General features: G+C 40.5%; 1 protein-coding gene across 34 annotated transcripts in view; it reads right to left on the minus strand.

Moving 5' to 3' along the window:
- The window catches only part of CLASP2 (cytoplasmic linker associated protein 2), a 177,931-nt gene extending 168,263 nt beyond the window's left edge, over nucleotides 1-9,668 (minus strand). For 6 of the 34 annotated variants that reach the window (XM_073902442.1, XM_073902464.1, XM_073902452.1 and 3 more), the window contains exon 1: nucleotides 8,902-9,665. In XM_073902442.1, the coding sequence (XP_073758543.1) occupies nucleotides 8,902-9,096 (195 nt within the window). In that variant the 5' untranslated portion in view covers nucleotides 9,097-9,665. Of the gene's footprint in view, nucleotides 1-8,901 lie in introns of all 34 variants that reach the window. The other 28 variants (XM_073902493.1, XM_073902462.1, XM_073902513.1 and 25 more) reach the window with 8 other exon arrangements.
- Between the last annotated feature and the right edge of the window lie 2,353 nt (nucleotides 9,669-12,021).

Below are 12,021 nucleotides of genomic sequence, written 5' to 3' on the forward strand. Positions count from 1 at the left end.
CAGAGGAACTAGCAGCACAGGAATGAAATCAGCAAAAACATAACTGTGGGAAACTCTACAAATAAAATCCAAGAATTTTTTTTAAAGATTTATTTATTTATGAGAGAGAGAGAGAGAACACCCTCAAGAGTGGGGGAAGGGCAGAGGGAGATGCAAGGTCTCCACTGAGCAGGGAGCCTTATGCAGGACTTGATCACAGAACCCTGGGATCATGACCTGAGCTGAAGGCAGACGCTTAACCGACTGAGTCACCCGGGCACCCTAAAATCCAAGAACTTTTAAAAAGAGAAACGGAGGGAGAAACAAATTCAAAGAAACTTAATAAACATGTTGACTGAGGTATGGCCTCCCAAAGGTGTCCACATCCTAACCTCCAAGACCTGTGAGAATGTTACTTTATGTGGTAAAAAGAACTTTAAAGATGTGGTAAAGGTCTTAAAGTGGGGAGATAACTCTGGGTTATCTTGGGCCCACAAGACGCCTCATAAAAGAGAGGCAGGAGAGTAAACAGAGATGCAATGACAAAAGCAGTAGTCAGAAAGATTTGAAGGTGCTATACTGCTGGCTTTGAAGACAGAAGAAGAGGCCTTAAGCCAAGAAATGCATGCGGTTTCCAGAATATGGAAAATTATCTCCTCAAAGTTCTCTAGAAGAATACAATCTTGCTGGAACCTTGATTTTATCCCAGTGAAACCCATTTAGGACTTCTGACCTCCAAAACGATAAGAAAATAAACCTATGTTACTTTAGGCTACTAAGTGTATGGTGCCTGAGTAGCTTAGTTAAGCATCCAACTGTTGTTGGTCTCAGCTCAGGTCTTGATCTCAGGGTCGTGAGTTCAAGCCCCACACTGAGTTCCATGTTGGGTGGGAGCCTACTAAAATAAACAAATAAATATCTAATTTAAAAATTTGCATGACATTTTAAAAATTGGAAATTTGACCCTGCATATTTGGAATTATTTTTTTTACATATGATAATGGTGGTGAGGTTATGTTAACAATTTTTTAACAATTTTTTTTAAGTGGGCTCCATGCCCAGTTGGGAGCCCAACATGAGGCCTGAACTCAAGACCCTGAGATCATGACCTGAGCTGAGATCAAGAGTTGGACGCTTAACTGCCTGAGCCACCCAGGCACTCCAACAATTTTTTTAAAGAACATTTATCTTCCAGACACTAAATCAAAAGTCTCATTGATGAAACAATGTATCTGTGATTTGTGACAAAGTGATGGGGCATGATTAGCCATGGACTGATGAATGTTGTGGGTGGATTTGTTATTTTATTCTGTCTACTTTTACATATGTTCAAAATTCTTTATAGTAAAAAGTTTTTTTAAAAAAAATTACAGGAACTGTGATTCCTAATGGTGAAATGAACATACCCTTGAAACAAAAGAACAACTCAAGGCCCACACTCTTTTACTCAACCTAATTCTGAGAGTCTTAGCCAATGCACCCAAACCAAGCAAAACTAAAGAACTGGAAAGAAGCAAAGCTATTATTATTATCTGATATTATTATACAGTAGTCCCCCCTGAGCCCCAGTTTTGCTTTCCACAGCCTGAGTTACCCAAGGTCAACTGTGGTTCAGAAGTAGATAGATAATCCTCTTCAGAAATCAGTAATAGCCTAACACTATGTTACAATGCCTACATCACTAAACTCACTTCATTTCATCATTTCATTATCCCATATCATCACAAGAAGGGTGAGTATAGTACAAGGAGATTTTGAGAGAGACCACATTCATATAGCTTTTATTATAGTATATTGTTATAAATGTTCCGCTTTATTATTGCTGTTAATCTCTTATGGTGCCTAACATAAATTAAACTTTCTTACAGGTATGTATGTATAAGGAAAAACATAGTGTGTGTATAGTACTATCTGCTGTTTCTGGCATCTGCTGGGGAGTTTTGGAAATGTATCCCCCACAGATGAGGAGGGACTACCATATGTAGAGAAAACCTAAAAGAATCCACAAACTGCAGAAAAAATGTTTTGAATTACAGGCAGGTTGGTCGCAAAAATCAATATCCAAAATGCCATTTCATTTCAATGTATCAGAAAGCATAATTTTAAAAACAAAAAATAGGATTTATACTCTCAATAACTATGAGAATAAATCTAACAAAATATGCGTAAGACCTATTTGGAGAAAATAATGAAACATTAATGAGACATATTAAAGAAAACATAGGAGCACCTGTGTGGCTCAGTTGGTTAAGCATCCACCTTCGGCTCAGGTCATGATCCCAGGGTCTTGGGATCGAGCCCCTATCAGGCTCCCTGCTCAGTGGGGAGTCTGCTTCTCCCTCTCCCTCTGCCTCTGCCTCTCCCTCCACTGGTGATCTCTCTCTTGCTTTCCCTCTCTCAAATAAATAAATAAAATCTTAAAAAAAAAAGCACAAATAATTTTCATGGGTAAAAGAGGTCATTATAAAGATATCCAATCTGGGGCGCCTGGGGGGCTCAGTCGTTAAGCAACTGCCTTCGGCTCAGGTTATGGTCCCAGGGTCCTGGGATCGAGTCCCACATCGGGCTCCCTGCTCCGCGGGAAGCCTGCTTCTCCCTCTCCCACTCCCCCTTGCTTGTATTCCTCTCTCACTGTGTCTCTCTCTGTCAAATGAATAAAATCTTTAAAAAAAAAAAAAAGAAAGATATCCAATCTTCCCCCAAAAAGAGGATATTCAATGTAATTCCAATAAAAGCCCCAATTTTTTAGTGCAACTTGACTAGCTGATTCTAAAATTCACATGGGTTAGTAAATAAAGACCCAATAATAAGCCAACACATTCCTAAAGAATATGGTGGGTGAATTTAATATAGCAAATACCAAAATTTACCATGGAGCTAGAGACAAATGACTTTCCTGAATTTCCATTTGGACATCTTTCAACTTAGCCTACATCTTGGCTAAGGGTCCTTTCAGTAGAATAAGAAACCATCAAGAAAGAAGAGAAGAAAACTAGAGCTATATTCCAATTTGCTCCCCACCACTTCCTTAGGAACTCAAATGCTTCCATTCAGGTTGTTTATTTTATTTTTTAAGATTTTATTTATTTATTCTAGAGAGAGAGACACCATGAGCAGAGGGCAGAGGAGAGGGGCAGAGGGAGAAGCAGGTTCCCCACTGAGCAGGGAGCCTGATACGGGGGTTCGATCCTGGGACTCCGGGATCATGACCTGAGCCAAAGGCAGACTGCTCAACTGACTGAGCGGCCCAGGCGCCCCTCCATTCAGGTCCTTTAAAACATAAAAGCAAAACTAGTGTACGAAATTTCTAACAGGTACATATAAAACACAAAAGCAAGAATAGAGACATATTAAATTATAAATATAAAAGTATAAAACAAAATACTAAAAAAACTAAAAGCAAAAATAACATTTTTTAACACACAGAAAAACAGAAACTCTAAAAAGCAAATTTGGGGCTAAGACCAAGTTTAAATTTTAGGGTGTTTTAAAGCCATAAAACCGAAACTTAAAAAAATTTATGAAATTTTATTAACCCCAAGAAGTCCCAGAACCTTTAGGGTCATTTTCCCATTCTCTTTCTCACTCTCCCTTTTCACCTCTGAATCAGAAGTGGTTTAACATATCTGAGTAACTAACGTGATGTCAATAAAATCACACACAAGTTGTCGCCTTGGCTAGAGTTTCATTCAATTCAGTATGTTTAATTTGCCAAATAGTTTAAATCAGAAATGTTGTCCAACAACAAAGCTAAATAAATGCACGAGATAGTAATGACTACTTGTGATTTAAGAACCACAACTAGAATTTCCCATGTAAAAGTCAGCCTAACAACAATTCTTGAAATCTAGGAAGAAGATAAGCTTAATTCATAATCACAGATGTTTTCCACTGTAAGTAGAAAAGAAAAAAAGATATGTATTCTTTGTAACAAGCAGACTTCCTGTAATGCTCCTCTCATTAGGAAATATTAATGGTTTACAGTACATTTTTTCCACAAATTAACTCAGCATCTAAGAAAATGAGTAGAGAATGGGATAGACTAGGGGCGCCTGGGTGGCTCAGGCGTTAAGCATCTGCATTCGGCTCAGGTCATGATCTCAGAGTCCTGGGATGAGCCCCGCATCAGGCTCCCTGCTCAGCGGGAAGCCTGTTCTCCCTCTCCCACTCCCCCTGCTTGTGTTCCCTCTCCTGCTGTCTGTCTCTCTCTCTCTCTCTCTCTCTCTCTCTCTCCCCTCTCTCTGTCAAATAAATAAATAAGTAAAATCTTAAAAAAAAAAAAAGAATGGGATAGAATAATTGTCAAGTAGAGCTTTGTATGCACAGATCAAGGAAGTAAAACCTGATGGCTTACAACATTGAAAACCTAAAAAGAAGTAACAGGTTATTTTTAGGTAATTATATAATAAAACTATTTCCCTCAAAAAAAGGAGGGAAACAAATGACTTAAAATTAAAGGTACTGATTAATTCTAGATCAAGTGAGCGGGACAAGACAGAAGTATAATCCAATATTTCCACTCCTAGACATATACCCAAAAACAGTTATTCTAAACTGGGGGAGGGGGTAGTACAACACACTATTATTTCTTGGAGCTGTGCAGCCCAAAGTTACATGGCCATACTTAGCAGCCCTGCTGCCAGCCATTCAAGTAAATGAAAATCCTGTTTGAAATTATCAGAGCCTAGAACTTTTCTTTTGCATGGTTTTAGTACATAAGTGTTCCAGCTGGTAAATCAAGGGACAAATGTGCTTTAATTTAGATTTAACAAACACCGAGAGCCTGCTATGGGTATGAATGCTGGGAGGTGGGTACATACCCTAATGGGAATCTTAAGAAATTCCAATTCCTTCAATTTTCTCAGTAAAGTAGCAAGTAAGGCCATTAGCTGACACTGAATATAGAAGAGATACTGGTAGGTCTGGGGGGGGGGGGGGACAGATATAAAATAGTTTGTCAAAGACTGAATGAACTAGAAAATACAGATGATTGCCAGCCACCAATTAGGGCCCCCTTGAAGGTCAGAAATTTAAAATGAAATCAGAGGTTTTGTATTCTTCTCCATCTACCTTTAGTTGCAGATGTAGGCACCACAGGTGTGGAGGTAGGCAGAGTTGCATTAACCAGGATTCCATTTTATCAAATCAGGACCATAAACGAGTATGAACAGGGAGAAGAGAATTAAGAATGAATGCTGGGTGTGACTGACTGACCAGGAAATGTAAGCTCAGACTAGAGGCGTGTGGGATAGTTAAAAGCTAACTGGATTGGGGCGGTCAAACTCTTAAATTGGAGTACTCAAGGAAAATAAGTTTCAGGATTTACAGTTCTAGGATATCACAATCACCAATAGTAATGCCACTTGTAAGTCTGAATCCCCAGCAACCACACACCCGTAGTGGTCTGAACTGGCTGTAGTAGCATTTACAGCAAAACTATGTACTGGTACAGCCATCTAGCTACCATTATGGGGCATTTACATACTGAATTCTATTTTGTCATTACAAATTACATATAATTTTCCTTTTTTTTAGTACAGCTAGGACATTATTAGGATTTTAAAAAATTATGTGTCTTCGGTATTATCTATAAATTTTATTTCAGGATTACAAGGGAGACATTAAAAGAGGGCACTGAATCTGACAGGGTTCAGAATCACTGCCCTAATCAAACTCTCATGCATATATACAAGAAGACAACGTAAAAGAATGTTTACAGTAAAAAATTAAAAACGTGGACATTCTTTATTGTAAGTAAAAAGAATAGGCAAGGTCCATATATAAATAGATCTCAAGTTTTGTTTAAGCAAGCTAAGAAATGGTGTATTTTAAGAAACTGAGAGTTTATAAGAAATACAATCAAGGTGAAGCTGACATTGGAAAGTCTCATCCTTCAAATGGCAAAGGGGCTGTGATTCTGGATTCTGAGAAGACTTGAAATCTTAGCATATTACTTAGTTCAGCACTTCATAGTTACAGAAATACTATTTATTTCTCCATTTTTAGACTCAACTTACTGTTACATTTGCAGATAAACAATATAAAAAAGTAGAACTGATAAATGATAGGATACTGAAGAGTTTTAGAAAAGTAGAGAAAGGGAGTAGGAAAATCTTAACCTCCCTAGGTTCAAGTACTCCTCCATCAATTTGCCGAGTATACGAGAGGTGCTCAAGAAAGACAATTATTCTTAATTCCTCTCTCTCAACCCAACGGGAGGTCCCACTGGCTCTATCACCAAAGCGTATCTCAAAATCTTGCACTTCTCAACATCGCCATCTTTACAGTCCACTCTCCACAAAGCAGCCACCCTTCTACCTAAAACCCTCCACTGACTTTGAATAAAATCCTCTAAGGCTCTTTCCACCTGTCTCCCCAATTTCATCTTTCTTAATACATCATTCACTTATAAACTCTAGCCATGTTGTCCTTCTTTATGTTCCTCCACAGAACTAGGGCCTCCACATTTGCAGTTTTCTCTGCCTAAATCATCCTTCACTCCTATATTTATTTCATGTCTATACCCAAATTTCACCTCCCTTTCTTGATTACCTGCATCCTGCCCAACATTCCCTATTCCCTTCACTGCTTTTTTTCTCCAAAGCACTTACCACCTCTAACATATTGTAGATTCTAGTTACTCATCTGTGTGTATTCCTCTACCTCCACTAGAATCTAAGTCCACAAAGGCAAGGATTTTGGTTTTCCCACTACTGTACCTGAAGTGCCTAGAAGAGTGCCTGCTCATGGTAGGTACTCAATAAATATCCAAATGACGCTAAATGAACGAGCTTACTAGTTTTGTTCACAGCTGGATCCTTAGTATCTAGAACAATACCCAACATATAGTATAATCACTCAAATTTTTGGAAGTAATGATGGTTATTAAGATACTCAAATTCTAAAGCAGTACCAAATCTGAAGAAAATTGTATTTTGTTCAGCATAATTTGAAATTTAAGTACAATTCTCTATTTGTGTGTATGTTCAAAAAATTCCACAATACACTTTTTTCCTAAAGACTTAAATATGTGTTATTGTACCTTGGGTAAAAAATGATGACCTAGTTTGGTAACTTAGTTTATAAAACCCAAGGAAGAAACTAACCCAAATGCCCTCTAACAACATCAGAAAAGATTTTATATACAGCATTCAGTAGAAAGAAGAGAACTAATGACTCAAGAAGGAGAAAGTAGAATTGATGAATTAATGGCCTTAAGTAGGCAAGAGACCATGGAATCTAAAATTCATGTAGTGGGATTGATACAGTAAGTGCAGTAAAGAGATGAGAACCTGGTCAGATCCCTGATGGATTCTAATTCTTAGGGACCAGTTGAAAGGAAAATACAGCACTGAGTAGTAGTGCTTAAAGACATTAAAGAAAAACTGGGATATTGTGGTATTACAGAAGCCAAGAGATGTGTTTCAAGAGATGGGACTGGTCAAATGCCATTCACTGAAGGTACATCTTTAGAGCCAACTCACCATGGCTGATGTAGAAGGTGACACGATGGTATATCTGAAGATTGAAATGGTCCAAAGCCAACTCCCTATGGCCAGCGTAGAAGGTGACACCCTTTACTTGGGAAGGGGAGCAAGCATTACCAAAGAGCTGACTTTCTACAACAGCCTATGTTGCAACATAAAATCAATTATCTTGAGTGTGCATATGTCCTCACAGTGTAAGTAAATTTAGCTTGTTTCTCCCAAAGAAATAATAACCTCCCAAACAGTTCTGATATATCATTCAATGTTAACATTTTCTAAAGTTTTAAAAAATAATGAAATAGTATGTAATAGAGCATCAAGGTGGTTAATTCCATAGGGTTTATTATCCTTGTAAAAGTCAACCCCTTCCAAAACTCATGTAAGTTCACCATTAAATCTGCATAGTAACTGTAGAGTTTAACTTTCTACTCTAGGAGAATAAAGCTTTCAAAGTACAGCCCATTCGCAGGATTATAAGCATAAATTACTTAGAAAAATCACTTCATCCGTAGACTTGAGCCAGCATTTTAAAGCAACACTGCCACCAGAAGACTAGAAAAAAGATAACTGCTAAAAACTACAGTACAGGCTCATTACAGAATATTTACCTGGTCTCTCAACTTGGCTACATTACAGCCTGCCTACTACCAGCTCTTCAAAATACTCATTCTTCTTGTAGCTCGTAATTTTTTTTCATCAACTAATCCACTTGGACACGTTTCACTAGGTCACCTACTAGCACACAGGTTTCAAATCCGCAGTCTTCAACTGCAGCAAAACTAACAGGAAGCGTTCAACTACTTTCCGTAGACAATAAATGAAACAAATACATAATGCCCTGGGGTCAGCACCTTTGTATTGGATTTAACGGTAAACTTAATCAGGCAATCAGGCACCTGATTAAGCTCTAAAGATCCCTCAGAGACGAAGAACACAACCTTCTAGACTCAAAATTTTAAAAAGAAAAAAAGAAACAAGATTAAGTAAGATAAAAAGCACTAATTAACAGGGATTAACTTGATACTCTTTTGAACTTAAAAATTGTATTCTAATGTCCTGTCTTGGTTCAATAGTGTTTACAAGATACGTACAAATGCAAAAAGTCTTCGAGCGCTTTCTGTATGTAAAGTATCGATGATTTGTTAAACAGCTGATTAAACATTGTGTCCTAATGCCAAAAAAACTCCGCACTGTGTCACGGAATCGCTGAATTTGTCATTGTTCATAACTGGGGAAAAACTTGGTCCTGGTGGGAACTAAGTCCCCGGCTCGCGTCCAGGGACCCTTGAGCCTACAGGTTTCCCCTTCACGGGCCGTTTCCGAGGCGCCAGGCGCACCCCGGGGGCTCGCCTGGCTGGTCGCGCACGTCCGGGATTAAAGGGCTGGCCGGAGAGGGCGTGCCCGGCCCGGCCGCGCCGCCGCCGCCGCCGCTTACCCGGTAGTTGCTCGAGCCCACCCAGCCGGTGAGCGCATCGACCGTCTTGCCCAGGCGCCCCAGGTCCTCCTCCAGGTCCGGGATGGCGCCGGAGGAGCCGAGATAGAGCAGCAGCTCCTGGCCGACCTGCAGGCGGCCGCCGACGTCCTTCTGCTGCACCTGGGCGCTGAAGTACTCCATGCTGCGGGGCTCCATGGCCGCCCGCCCGTGAGGGACCAACTTTTGCCGAGCACCGCCCAGCCGCCAGTGCGGGTCCCCGCGGGAACGGGCCGGACGCGCTCGGTGAGGCCGACGCGCGGCTCACGGGGCGCGGCGGGCGGCGGGACTAGCGCCAGGCGCCGAGCGGCCCCCAAACTACTCAAACTCGGCGCCCCCCGCAACACAGCCCGCTTTAGAGGCCGCGGCCGCCGCCGACGTCAGCACGCGCGTGACGTCAGCGCGACGCCGGCGAGTGCCCTCCCCTCCCGACTGCAACTTGCCGGCGGCGGCTGCTCCCGAGGAAGCCGCCGGGCGTAGTGGGACCCCTGGCGGGAGTTGGGGTCGAACTGGATCGGCACCTCACTAGAGGCTGGCCCATATCCGGCATCAACTATCGCAACGTCCTTCCCTCACTCTGTAAAATAGAGAACGCTTCCAAGTTTTCTTCTGCTTGAAGTCAGTACTTAGGAAAGTTTCTGGTACTTGGAAATCCCCCTTCCCCATCTCCACGCTCATTTTTTTTTAACCTTGTAAGAATACACTTCCTCATAAAAGAACGTCATGACCCCTGCTTCCAGTCACCATCGTTGATTGGGTCATCATGTAATTTTTTTTTGTTTTTAACTGAGATTTAATTTACATGGAATAAAACACACGTATTTTAAGTGTACAGTCTATGAGTTTTTGGCAAATGTATTCACCAGGGTAACCACAGCACCAACGAATATGTAGCACATTCCCACCACTCTGGTAAGTTCCAGGAACTTCCCAGTCAATAACCACTCCCTCCCAAGCAATTCTAATCTAATTTCTATTACCTTAGCGTAGTTTTCCCCGTTCTTTAACATCACATCACTTCATACAGCCTGTGCTCTTTTGAGCCAGACTTCTTCCCCTTAGCATCATGTTTTGAGATTTACCCAGTACTGTTGGTGTTTCAGTAGTCCCTCTTTATTGCTGAGTAGAAGTCCATTGTATGGAAGCAGTACAATTGTTGACCCATTCACCTGTGTATAGACCTTTGCGTTTTCATCTTTTTAATAATTATGTATAAAGCTGCTATAACCGTTAGTGTGTAAGTCATTGTGTTGACACATGTTTTCGTTTCTCTGGGATAAACACTGAGGACTGGAATTACTAGGTCTTCAGATAAGCGTGTATTTAACTTTAGGAGAAACCGCCAAATTGTTGTCCAAAGTGGCTTGACCATGTTACACCCTCACCAGCAGTGCCTGAGAGATCCAGTTGCTCCACGTTCTCCACCGGATTTAGTGTGGTCAGGGTTATTAGTTTTAGACGTTTTAGTGAGTGTGCTCCTATCACCAAAAGTGACTGCTACTCCTAGCCCTCCATTCACCTTTCTGAACTCAGGGATCACACTAATTGGTCTTTAAGTCACAAAAATACTAAATAGTCTTCAAGTTATAAGCTCATAAGATGTCGTTTGAATAACCCTGGAAGTACCTATAAAATGCTTAGTAAAGGGGCACCTGGGTGCCTCAGATGGTTAAGCATCTGCCTTCGGCTCAGGTCATGATCCCAGGACTCTGGGATCGAGTCCCGCATCGGGCTCCCTGCTCCTTGGGAGCCTGCTTCTCCTTCTGCCTCTCTCTCTGTCTCTCACAAATAAATAAATAAAATCTTTAAAAAAAAAATGCTTAGTAAACACTGGTTACTATTACCCATATATACCTGTGTGTGTTTCATTAATTTATCAACAAATATCTTCTGAGCACTTGTTACATGCCAGACATCGCCAGATTACATAGATACAAAGTTCATTTAAATCCCCACCCACAACAAACTCAAGTAGAGAAAAAAAAAAAAGATCAATATTTCCAGGATGCTACAATGGAATAAGCAAAGGATTTTGGGAAGCCTAGATGAGAGGTTCCTTATCTAGATGGCACTGTGAATGGAAGTTGGACAGTTGTAAATCCTGCAAGAGGTTATATTTAAATTGAGATTTGAGGGTACATAGGAATTAACTAATTAAAGAAGGGGCTTCCTGGGGGAAAAGTTTATCTACAGAATGTAGTCTTGACTGTTGCAACACTACAAAATCTACATATTTCTCTATATCACTGTTGTCTATCCTAGGTTAAACATCATTAGAACAGAAAATTCTCAGACTTTCTAGCTCACAGCACTTAGTATCTCAGTCATTTTTTTCACATACCTCTAGATAAAAAAAAAAAACAAACCTAAGAAATACCACCTACTGAATAGTAAGATCCGAACAATTTAATGAACTTAGTAACCTTATGAAAAATAATACACAGAAATTGAGAAAAATACATTTTTAAAGATTTATTTATTTATTTATTTGAAAGAGAGAGAGAGTCCTGGTGGCAGGGGAGAGGAAGAGGGAAAGAATCCCAAGCAGACTCCATGCTGAGAGCGGAGCCCAAGGCAGGGCTCCATCTCATGACCTGATCATGACCTGAGCAGAAAGAAACAAGCAAGAGTCGGATGCTCAACCCACTGAGCCATGCAGGCACCCAGAGAAAAATACATTTTTTATTTTATTTTTCAACAACCACACTTAGGTACTTATGAGATGTCTGTACCTCGTAGTCACTGTGCAATTTCTCAAACCTTGGATTCAGATGGGATTGATTCCGCCATCTTCATTCTGTTGTACATAGATTTCCATGCAGCACAGAAAACAGCCTTGCAAAGATATGACATCAATGGTAGAAATGTACCACAATTTAATGTTGAAACTGTGAACTTCCTGGAGCCAGTATAGTTCTGACAGATGCCAGGTATCACTGTTTCCCTTTAAAATTTAAAATATCCTGGACTGCTCTAGGTGAGCTTGCTGCAGCACCCTGGCGTACCTGAGCACACAGTTTAGGAAACTTGGTAGACAGATACCTGACAAAACCCAAGTTCTCGGAGAGACAAAGAACAGGAAAC

This window comes from Callorhinus ursinus, unplaced genomic scaffold (genome assembly GCF_003265705.2).
Source record: "Callorhinus ursinus isolate GAN/ISIS: 27379988/994484 unplaced genomic scaffold, GSC_fseal_2.0 scaffold1, whole genome shotgun sequence".
Classification (NCBI taxonomy): Eukaryota; Metazoa; Chordata; class Mammalia; order Carnivora; family Otariidae; genus Callorhinus; species Callorhinus ursinus.